The sequence below is a fragment of the Hyperolius riggenbachi genome, chromosome 4 (assembly GCF_040937935.1).
Source record: "Hyperolius riggenbachi isolate aHypRig1 chromosome 4, aHypRig1.pri, whole genome shotgun sequence".
NCBI classification, from domain to species: domain Eukaryota; kingdom Metazoa; phylum Chordata; class Amphibia; order Anura; family Hyperoliidae; genus Hyperolius; species Hyperolius riggenbachi.
In genome coordinates this window covers 105,677,702-105,690,013 of record NC_090649.1, presented here as the reverse complement: position 1 = coordinate 105,690,013, position 12,312 = coordinate 105,677,702, and the positions used below count along the sequence as shown (strand labels likewise).

At 43.1% G+C, this 12,312-nt stretch overlaps 1 protein-coding gene across 2 annotated transcripts in view; it reads left to right on the top strand.

Annotated features, from left to right (window-relative positions):
• ACP1 (acid phosphatase 1) overlaps window positions 1–12,312 on the top strand; it is a 30,043-nt gene that overhangs the window by 3,366 nt on the left and 14,365 nt on the right. For both annotated transcript variants that reach the window (XM_068280375.1, XM_068280374.1), the window contains exon 2: window positions 3,928–4,001. In XM_068280375.1, coding sequence (XP_068136476.1) covers window positions 3,928–4,001 — 74 coding nt within the window. The remainder of the gene's footprint in view (window positions 1–3,927; window positions 4,002–12,312) is intronic.

Sequence of the window (12,312 nt, the reverse complement as noted above, 5' to 3'; positions counted from 1 at the left end):
CCCCATTATTCACCTAGTTATACCCTAAATGATAAATACTCCCACCTAAACCTAATCCTCTCCCTTCTCCAAGCTTCTCAAACCAACCTTCATCTGAGGGCCAGTGCACACCAAAAAGCGCTATCGTAATCGCAAACGCTCAGCACTTTTTGAAGTGATTTTTTTAGACCGGTTCTAGGCCGGTCGGTTTTCTAACCATGCCTAGCGATTTTTGGAGCGTTTTGGTGTAGTGTTTTTTGTTACAGTAGAACTGTAACTGAACAGCTTCTGTAACAAAAACGCTTGGAAAATCGCTCTGTTCTGGCGCTTTTCAGAGCAATTTTCCACTTTCCTATACTTAACATTGAGGCTGAATTGCCTCAGAAATCGGCAGAAATGCTGCAGGACCCACGTTTGCGTTTGGGAGAAAATCACTTCGCTCTGGTGTGATCCATCCCATTTAAATACATTAGCCAAGTGCTTTAAGTACTAGTGTTTTCAAAAGTGCTCAGCAGCGCTCTTGGTGGGCACCAGCCCTAAGGGAGATTAACTGTCTGGACTTGTTGGGGTGCTGCAGGTGTTTACTTACCTATGGTGGGGGATGGGGGGCTGCTCCACCTATATGGAGGCCTTCATTTTCTATGCCCCTGTGCTGCAGAACCGCAGGTTGAAGCTCCCCTGCGGTTCCTGGTTGTTGCAATGCATGCCAGAAGATGTAGTTCCCATTGATGTGATTGCATCTTCTGGTCGGGAGTTGTAACCACATCAATGGGAACTACATCTCCTGGTATGTAATGTGACAGCCAGGAACACAGAATATAACCCTGGGAACTTAACCTCCCTGGCGGTATGATTCCCGCGGCAGGGTGTTTTTAACCTTTTTTTTTTTTTTCTTTTCTTTTTTTTTCTTTTCTTTTTTTTTTTTTTTAGCATGTAGCTAGCCAAGCGCTAGCTACATGCTTCCCCCTTCCCTGCGGCATCCCCCCCGTACCGTCCGATCGCCGCCAGCGATCATGCCCATCCGAAAATCCCGTTCTGAACGGGATTTCCTTGAGGGCTTCCCCGTCGCCATGGCGACGAACGGAGTGACGTCATCGACGATTGGCCAGGCTGCGCAAGGGGTATGCGGGGGAGAGGGGCTGTATCGCGGTGGGTAGCGGCGGATCGGCAGCGAGCGGACCAAACACGCAGCTAGCAAAGTGCTAGCTGCGTGTTTGAAAAGAAGAATTATGCAAATCGGCCCAGCAGGGCCTGAGAAATCCTCTGCGGCGGCTTACCCCGTGTCCAGCATGGGGTTACCGCTAAGGAGGTTTAACCTGTGGCATCGGGACACAAAAGATGAAAAAAAGAGAAAATCCTTCTTAGCATTTTCCATGTTAACTGTGGCTGTTTTGAAGCCATTCGTGATGTAATTTCCTCCCTTACTCTGCTCTGCCTGATTTGCCTGCTCTTCACTATAGAAATTGCATTGTCTCAGCATGAGAAATATTGGCCAATCAGAGAGGAACAGAGGTGTGGGAGGGGAAAACGGGAGGGAAAGAGGCTTTCAGCCAATCAGACTGCATTAGTTAAAGGACAACTGTAGTGTCAAGGATATGGAGGCTGCCATATTTATTTCCTTTTTAAGCAATACTAGTTGCCTGACCATCCTGCTGATTCTCTGCCTCTAATATGTTTAGCAATAGATCCTGAACAAGCATGCAACAAATCAGGTGTTTCTGACATTATTGCCAGATCTGACAAGATTAGCTGCATGCTTGTTTTTGGTCTGACTCCACTACTGCAGCTAAATAGACCAGCAGGGCTCCCAGGCAACTGGTATTGTTTAAAAGGAAAAAAATATGGCGGCCTTCATATACCTCTCACTTCAGTTGTCCTTTAAGTCTGAGGAGAAATAGACAAGCAAAAAAAGGACAACCCAGCATGCCCTGCAACTTCTTTTTTGTGTACCAAATTTTGTGTGTACCAAATAAAGAGTCAGGTAAACTGGGGAATGATCATTAATCAACAAGAAAAGTAATAGTGATTTTAACTTTTGGATTGCCTGATTAGCATCCTTATTACTCGTTTACCAGATAAAAATAAAGAATTGATATTTGATTGTATGCCCAACAGTTACAGTTTAAGGGACCTCCCATCATAGGAGGTTTTCTGAACTTAGGAGCACCCAGGCACTCAGTATACTTTAACCTAGCATCTCGGATATTCTCCTTCATTCATTTTGGCATTAGCTTCTGGCATCTATAAGGCTTTCCCAACCCAGTCCTCCAGGCCCATCAACAGTGCATTTTTGGTGGAAATCCATAGAGGTAGTTAATCAGCTCTGCTGAGACATTTATTACCTGTGAATGTTTGTGGATTTCTGCAAAAACATGTACTGATGGTGAGCCCTGAGGACAGGGTTGGGAAGCCCTGTTTTTAGATGACTTTGCAATAGGCATCTGTTGATAATGACGCACTCAGACCAAGACCTGCATGCTAATTCTTTTCCGTGCTTAGCTGTTTGAGTGAACAATGTGCTTTAAATCATAGCTGCCTATAGTGCATCTTTTTTTTTTTTTCTTCATAACTATTTATACTCTGGCATAAAATGAGTCCAGCACATTACTAATACATTAACAGTTGAGCTGCCTAATATGTTGGCGCTTTATAAATACAATAAATAAAGTGTTGCTTTGGCGCTGTACATTAGTAAACAGAGTGAGTAGTACACATATAGTAGTGGTGTGCAGGCAAGTTCCCAAAGATGATGTTGTAACAGGTTTATGCTGGAAGCATTTCTTTTGAATCAGTCCAGGGGCTGTACAGTAGGTACCTAAAGTGAATGGGAGTACACACTCCCAGCTACACTGACTACACTCCCAGCTACTCTCGCTGCACTCCCTACACTCCCAGCTACGCTGACTACACTGCCATCTAACTGCCTGCTCTTACTTATCCAGGGACGTGCCCAGAGTCCTCCGTCCATCTGTGTACACTAGTCCTGTGTGGCCTCCATACTTCTGGGTTCACTGGTGCCCTCTAGCTGCGCATGTCATGCGGGACCTGACGCCGTACACAGCTAGACAGCACAAGTGAACTCGGAAGTACAGAGGCCATGTAGGACAAGTGTATACAGTGGCAGAGGAGATGGGTAGAAGCTTGGGGGGTGGACACCTGGCCAATGCTTCGGCTTCGGGGAGAAAAAAATGCATCTTATATATCAAAAGATACGGTATATATATATACCCCTTTCTAACAAGACAATAACATTTAGGGCTAGAATCCACTAGAGCAATTTTTTTGAGCGTTTAGGGACCGATTCAAAACGCTAGCGATTTCCCTAAACGCTCAACCAACGTTAATGGATGGGCCAAATTCCACTGGAGCTATAGCGTTTAGCAAAATCGCAAACACAGGACATGCAGCTTTTTTGAGCGTTGGCGTTTCTGCAATGTAAAGTATATAAATGCTAGTGTAATCCTTCATGAATTGCTATAGAGCGATTTTGTTAGCGTTTTTAAATTACTGCACACTAAAAAAAATTAAAATAAATTGAAAGGACCAGTCAGAATTAAAAATGCTAATCGCAAATCGCTGCACAATCGCTGGCAAATCGCTTACACTTTTTAAAATCGTTACCAAAATCACCAAAAAACGCTCAGGAAATTGCTTACAAAACTCTTATGATAGCGCTTTGTAGTGGGTTCCAGGTCTTATATTGCTTTTCTCCTGGTGAACTCAAAGCGCCACAACTGCAGCCACTAGGGCGTGCTCTATAGGCAGTAGCAGTATTAGGGAGTCTTGCCCTAGGTCTCCTACTGAATAGTTGCTGGCTTACTGAACAGGAAGAGCCGAGATTCTAACCCAGATCTCCTGTGTCAGAGGCAAAGCCCTTAACAAGTACGCTATCCAGCAACAAGGTTCAGTGATAATTGTTGAAGATAACTGTTCATTTTTTTTTTCTAGGTAACATTTGCCGGTCTCCCATAGCTGAAGCTGTATTTAGGAAGCTGGTAACTGATCAGGGCGTGTCACATGAGGTGAGCTCTGCTTCTATGTAGTTCTGCACTTAACAATGGCATTACATTGAAACTTGTAACAATAATAGTATTGGAAGGAAAATAAAGAAATGAACAGTTGAACATACTACATAGCCTTACTAAATATCATTTACAAGGTGAATGGCATAAATAGAAATGGGCACATGGTAAAATTGTCAATACCTTTTTTGAATAGTGTCAAAGAGCCAACTCAGGGCAAGCGCTGTAATAACAGCGCAGGAAATTTGGGCGTAGCCGGCGCCACCATAGACTGCATTAGGAATTACGGCTATAGTGGTGCACAGTGAGTAACTTTGGCACCGTCAGAAGACGGACCTGAAGTTACTTTTAAAACACTGTAATATGTCCGCCAGCAATAGCTGGAAGCTGAATTGCATCATTCCCCACCATCCATGTGGACTTGGAGGGGAAATAGTAATTAACGTCACCAGGGACTTGTGCAGGAGCAGGGTAAGCCATATACCGGCTGTATCCTGCGCCCAAGTCTCCCAGCGGCGATTTCATTGGTATGCAGCTCAGGGACCTGGGGTGCTCTGATTTCTCGCTTGAATAAATAAAAAACTTTCTGTACAATTGATTGTTTTTATTGAATCGCCATAAAATGTATATAATTTTTTTTTTATTGTATTGTGTGCGGGGATATGGCTGGGCTTGTTTACTAAGAAGGTTGATGACTTCAGGTCCCCTTGGTAGTGAAATCAGCCACTGCTGCTGATCTAAGGCTGCATTGCTGCCAGATAGATTTATGGCCATACACTTTTAACCACTTGCCGACCGCCCACAGCCGATGCGCGGCGGAAAGGGCAGGGCCCAAACGACCGCAATACGCCCATCGGCGGCGGCGTGACGCGATCAGGCGCCAGCGACATGCTCCGCCCCACCTTGCGCAGTAACCCGCCGGCCGTTCGGAAGCGCCGGTGGGTTACTAGCTCCGAGATCGCCACATGCAAAGCGTATAATACGCTTTGTAATGTATGCAAAGCGTATTATACAAGCTGCCTCTCGCCCTGGTGGTCCCAGTGTCCTAGGGACCACCAGGGCACGCTGCAGCCATCAAGGTAAGCACCCAAGCACACTGATCTGCCCCCCCCCCTTCCCTCTGATTGCCCACAGCACCCCTCAGACCCCCCCCCCCCATCCCTCAGACCCCTGTTTGCACCCAATCACCCATCAATCACTCCCTGTCACTATCTGTCAACACTATTTTTTAGATTGGGCCCTAAACTGCCCCCTGGGGGCTCCTGATCCCCCCCCCCCCACACACTCTCAGATCCTCCACAGACCCCCCCCCCCCCTGTGTACTGTATACATCTATCGTCCCCTGTAATCACCTGTCAATCACCACCTGTCACTGCCACCTATCAGTTCAGACCCTAACCTGCCTCTTACGGGCATCTGATCACTCTCCCACACCATCAGATCGCCCGCAGACCTACCCTCAGATCACCTCCAAAGTGCATTGTTTACATCTGTTCTGCCATCTAATCACCCATCAATCACCCCCTGTCACCACCTGTCACTGCTACCAATCAGATCAGACCCCTATCTTCCCCTAGGGCACCCAATCACCCGCCCACACCCTCAGAACGCACTTTTTTGCAGCCTAGGTGTGCTAAGGGGCCCAACGTCCTATTCACAGGTCATTTTGAGGCATTTGTTTTCTAGACTACTCCTCACGGTTTAGGGCCCCTAAAATGCCAGGGCAGTATAGAACCCCACAAATGACCCTATTTTAGAAAGAAGACACCCCAAGGTATTCTGTTAGGAGTAGGGTGAGTTCATAGAAGAATTTATTTTTTGTCACAAGTTAGCGGAAAATGACACTGTGTAAAAAAAACAATAAAAATCAGTTTCCGCTAACTTGTGACAAAAAATAAAATCTTCTATGAACTCACCCTACTCCTAACAGAATACCTTGGAGTGTCTTCTTTGCAAAATGGGGTCATTTGTGGGGTTTCTATACTGTCCTGGCATTTTAGGGGCCCTAAACCGTGAGGAGTAGTCTTGAAACCAAATGTCTCAAAATGACCTGTGAAATCCTAAAGGTACTCATTGGACTTTGGGCCCCTTAGCGCACTTAGGGTGTAAAAAAATTGCCGCACATGTGGTATTGCCGTACTCAGGAGAAGTAGTATAATGTGTTTTGCGGTGTATTTTTACACATACCCATGCTGAGTGGGAGAAATATCTCTGTAAATGGACAATTGTGTGTAAAAAAAAAAATAAAAAAAAAAAAAATTAAATTCTCATTTACAGAGATATTTCTCCCACCCAGCATGGGTATGTGTAAAAATACTCCCCAAAACACATTATACTACTTCTCCTGAGTACGGCAATACCACATGTGTGGCAATTTTTTGCAGCCTAACTGCACTAAGGGGCCCAAGTCCAATGAGCACCTTTAGGCTTTACAGGGGTGTGTACAATTAGGCACCCCCCAAAATGCCAGGACAGTAAACACACCCCACAAATGACCCCATTTTGGAAAGTAGACACTTCAAGGTATTCAGAAAGGAGCATAGTGAGTCTGCGGCAGATTTCATTTTTTTTTTTTTTTTTTTTTATTTTATTTTTTTTGGTCGCAAGTTAGCAGAAATGGAAACCTTTTTTTTTTTTTTTTTTTTTTTTTTGTCACAAAGTGTCATTTTCCACTAACTTGTGACAAAAAATAAAATCTTCTATGAACTCACCATGCCTCTCAGTGAATACTTTGGGATGTCTTCTTTCCAAAATGGGGTCATTTGGGTGGTATTTATACTATCCTGGAAATTAAGCACCTCATGACACATGACAGGTGCTCAGAAAAGTCAGAGATGCTTCAAAATGGGAAAATTCACTTTTGGCACCATAGTTTGTAAACACTATAACTTTTACCCAAACCAATAAATATACACTGAATAGGTTTTTTTTTATCAAAGACATGTAGCACAATAAATCTGGACAAAAATGTATAGAGAAATTTTACTTAATTTGAAAAATGTCAGCCCAGAAAGTAAAAAAACAAAACACTTTTTTGACAAAATTCATGTCTTTTTTGATGAATATAATAAAAACTAAAACTCGCAGCAGCAATCAAATAGCACCAAAAGAAAGCTGTATTAGTGACAAGAAAAGGAGGGAAAATTCATTTAGATAGTACGTTGTATGACCGAGCAATAAACCGTGAGAGCTGCAGTGGTCTGAATGGAGAAAAAGGGGCGAAAAGACTGTGGTCCTCAAGTGGTTAAATAGCCACCAGATTCGGCCATCAGATCCCTGTCAGATCAAATGTGATTTGAGAGCGATCTTTTACTGCCACACACTAGGCATAGATTTTTAGGATTTCAGCATGAAGTCTATTAAAAATCTATCTAATTGCAGCATTTTACTTTTCTGTGCAGTGTAAATCTATGGGGCGTTATTCTGCCTATACTCCTGACATGACGGGCATTGATGTCTTTCATCAGGCGGAATTAGCTGATGCAGTCAAGTTCAAACTATTGATAAGGCTGCCTATGGCATTGATTTCTAACTGATCGAAGCAGAATAATCAAATCTGCCACAGATATCGACTAGAAAAATCGATATGACCATGGCCACCTTTAGGGCCAGTTTGGTAACCTTCCATTTTCCTTAAGTTTTGGGGGAGGAAAAGCGAGTATCTGGAGGATATCCATCTAAACATGGAGTGCATATATCCTCTGTACAGACAGTGCTCCTGGTGATATTCCAGGTCCTAGAACTTGCAAGATAAGCATGGTAATCACTTCTATGCTTTTACTATGCAGGCTTCCACTCATGTGATCTGATCGCTTTGTAAGACACATGCGTTCAAAGCTCTATCACAGGGGTGTCAAACTCAAATACAAAGTGGGCCGAAATTGTACACTGGGACCTAGTCGCGGCCCAACCTCAATGTCTACTGGCCACCTTCCTCCCTTATATAGTTCCCTGGTGTCTAATGGCCCCCCTTCAACCATTATACAGTTCCTTGGAGTCTAGTGGTTCTCCCTCCCCTATACAGTTCCCTAGTGTTAAGTGCTTCCCCCACCTCCCCCATGACCTCTCTGGTGTTCTAGGGCTTCACCTCCAATATAGCTTCCCTGGTGGTCTAGAGTGGGCTAAACAATGCAAAGTGGGGAAACCACTTGAGGGCCAAATTTAATGGCTCTGAGGGCCAGATGTGGCTCACGGACCTGGATTTTGACATGTATGCTCCAACATGAGCGTTCTCATAGAAAGCCCATGCTGTTTTTTTATCTGTAAATCTTGCTGAATTGTGAATGCATTGTCTTCTGCATTTTTTGTGCGATTTCTTTGAGCCCCACTCAGTACAACTGAACGGGACTTTGCAAATGCGCAGGAAGAATGTTTGTGTTTTCCTGTGCACTCTCATAGTGGAAACTGGCCCTTTCTAGGCTGTTACGTTTTTGATCTCTAATGATCATGTGTCAGTGTTCCTTTAATCTTGCATTCATAAAGTATATCTAGAGCTTTTTTTCTTCACATTTTACATGTCTGAAACCACTTTGAAAGCATATGAATGGAATTCCTAATGGGAATTGCAAACAATGTCTTATCATTGGAGATTGAGCCCTTACTGTAAGTACTTTGTTGAGCATTTGATTATTTCATATCCATAGTTACAGTCGGTTTCAGCTGATTTATGGGTGTTCAGGGACAAGTGAGAAAGTCTTGTTGGCAAGCTGTATTTTTTTCCCTTGTATTTGCTGTCCCCACCCTCACTGAGGTGAATTCTCTTTCATCTCAATTGGAACTAAACTTATTCCAATCAAATTGCACCCCAAATCAGTACAGAAGGCTTGCTTACATGATTGCCTAGGCAACTGATAGCGTAAAAGAAATAAATATGGCCACCTCCATAAACCTTTCACTTCAATTGTCTTTAATCTGCATGGTAAATGGGGGGAGTCTTTCTCTCTGAAACCTACTTCACACACTATCTGAATTGGGTTTGTGGGCTGCACTCAATGTGCACAACATTCTTTGTGGATATACAGTGGTGTGAAAAACTATTTGCCCCCTTCTTGATTTCTTATTCTTTTGCATGTTTGTCACACTTAAATGTTTCTGCTCATCAAAAACCGTTAACTATTAGTCAAAGATAACATAATTGAACACAAAATGCAGTTTTAAATGATGGTTTGTATTATTTAGTAAGAAAAAAAACCTCAAAACCTACATGGCCCTGTGTGAAAAAGAAATTGCCCCCTGAACCTAATATTTGGTTGGGCCACCCTTAGCAGCAATAACTGCAATCAAACGTTTGCGATAACTTGCAACGAGTCTTCTACAGCGCTCTGGAGGAATTTTGGCCCACTCATCTTTGCAGAATTGTTGTAATTCAGCTTTATTTGAGGGTTTTCTAGCATGAGCCGCCTTTTTAAGGTCATGCCACATCATCTCAATAGGATTCAGGTCAGGACTTTGACTAGGCCACTCCAAAGTCTTCATTGTGTTTTTCTTCAGCCATTCAGAGGTGGATTTGCTGGTGTGTTTTGGGTCATTGTCCTGCTGCAGCACCCAAGATCGCTTCAGCTTGAGTTGACGAACAGATGGCCAGACATTCTCCTTCAGGATTTTTTGGTAGACAGTAGAATTCATGGTTCCCTCTATCACAGCAAGCCTTCCAGGTCTTGAAGCAGCAAAACAACCCCAGACCATCACACTACCACCACCATATTTTACTGTTGGTATGATGTTCTTTTTCTGAAATGCTGTGTTACTTCTACGGCAGATGTAACGGGTCACGCACCTTTCAAAAAGTTCAACTTTTGTCTCGTCGGTCCACAAGGTATTTTCCCCAAAGTCTTGGCAATCATTGAGATGTTTTTTAGCAAAATTGAGACGAGCCTTAATGTTCTTTTTGCTTAAAAGTGGTTTGCGCCTTGGATATCTGCCATGCAGGCCGTTTTTGCCCAGTCTTTTTCTTATGGTGGAGTCGTGAACACTGACCTTAATTGAGGCAAGTAAGGCCTGCAGTTCTTTAGATGTTGTCCTTGGGTGTTTTGTGGCCTCTCGGATGAGTTTTCTCTGCGCTCTTGGGGTAATATTGGTCGGCCGGCCACTCCTGGGAAGGTTCATCATTGTTCCATGTTTTTGCCATTTGTGGATAATGGCTCTCACTGTGGTTCACTGGAGTCCCAAAGCTTTAGAAATGGCTTTATAACCTTTACCAGACTGATAGATCTCAATTACAGTACTTTTGTTCTCATTTGTTCCTGAATTTCTTTGGATCTTGGCATGATGTCTAGCTTTTGAGGTGCTTTTGGTCTACTTCTCTGTATCAGCTCCTATTTAAGTGATTTCTTGATTGAAAAAGGTGTGGCAGTAATCAGGCCTGGGGGTGACTACAGTAATTGAACTCAGGTGTGATAAACCACCGTTACGTTATTTTTTAACAAGGGGGGCAATTACTTTTTCACACAGGGCCATGTAGATTTTGAGTTTTTTTTTCTTACTAAATAATAAAAACCATAATTTAAAACTGCATTTTGTGTTTAATTATCAATCCCTACCATGTACTGATGAGGACCAAAAGTCTGAAACAGGCTGTCTACATGTGGGTTTGATATGGCTGTGTAAAACTTAAAGCTATAGGCTTGCTATAAACCAGCAGTTCTGGATGCTTGCTTGGCTTACCAAGGGCAAAAAGGGATAATTTGCATATTTAGTAGGTGTGCATTGTGAGTAACCACAAATGTTCATTTATAACTGAATTATTGCAAATTTCCTTCTGTTTTAAGAAGGCAATTACACCAAGCTTTGCTTTTTTAGTAGGAGGGCTTTTTGGTTCCTTTTATCCCCCTATACATTTCTAGTAGTTTGGGTCACCCTGAGCTGCTTGGTTACTCTGTTGTACTCGACCAAGCCCTATTTCATACAGCCTTATCAATCCCTACCATGTACTGATGAGGACCAAAAGTCTGAAACAGGCTGTCTACATGTGGGTTTGATATGGCTGTGTAAAACTTAAAGCTATAGGCTTGCTATAAACCAGCGGTTCTGGATGCTTGCTTGGCTTACCAAGGGCAAAAAGGGGTAATTTGCATATTTAGTAGGTGTGCATTGTGGGTAACCACAAATGTTCATTTATAACTGAATTATTGCAAATTTCCTTCTGTTTTAAGAAGGCAATTACACCAAGCTTTGCTTTTTTAGTAGGAGGGCTTTTTGGTTCCTTTTATCCCCCTATACATTTCTAGTAGTTTGGGTCACCCTGAGCTGCTTGGTTACTCTGTTGTACTCGACCAAGCCCTATTTCATACAGCCTTATCAATCCCTACCATGTACTGATGAGGACCAAAAGTCTGAAACAGGCTGTCTACATGTGGGTTTGATATGGCTGTGTAAAACTTAAAGCTATAGGCTTGCTATAAACCAGCGGTTCTGGATGCTTGCTTGGCTTACCAAGGGCAAAAAGGGGTAATTTGCATATTTAGTAGGTGTGCATTGTGGGGTAACCACAAATGTTCATTTATAACTGAATTATTGCAAATTTCCTTCTGTTTTAAGAAGGCAATTACACCAAGCTTTGCTTTTTTAGTAGGAGGGCTTTTTGGTTCCTTTTATCCCCCTATACATTTCTAGTAGTTTGGGTCACCCTGAGCTGCTTGGTTACTCTGTGTTTAATTATGTTATCTTTGACTAATAGTTAACGTTTTTTGATGAGCAAAAACATTTAAGTGTGACAAACATGCAAAAGAACAAGAAATCAGGAAGGGGGCAAATAGTTTTTCACACCACTGTAGTAGTAGTTATTTAAGTATTACGTGGCGCTGTACAGAGTATATTTTCTTTTCACTAACTGTCCCCCAGAGGGGCTCACAATCTAGTCCCTACCATAGTCTTATGTCGATGTATGTATCGTGGTCTAGGGCCAATTTACAGGGAAGCCAATTTACTGATCTGTATGTTTTTGGATGTGGGAGGAAACTGGGGTGCCAGGAGGAAACCCACGAAGACATGAGGAGAACATACAAACTCCTTGCAGATAGTGCCCTGGCTGGGATTCGAACCAGGTACCCAGCACTGCAAGGTGAGAGCGCCAACCACTGTGCTGCTTAGTATAAACCTGACTAAGAGCTCGTTCACACTGTAGGCGTTTTCGGGGTTTTTTTTACATGCGGGCGATTTTGAGTTTTTGTTTTTTTTTTAAATCGCCCACCAAACGCTTGTGCAATTAATGTCTATGAGAAGGTTCATATCAGCGCGGGTCGTGCGCTGTCCGTTCAGTAAAGTGGTGCGTGGACCATTTTTTTAGGCGATTCCGCTTCAATGGAGAGTATAG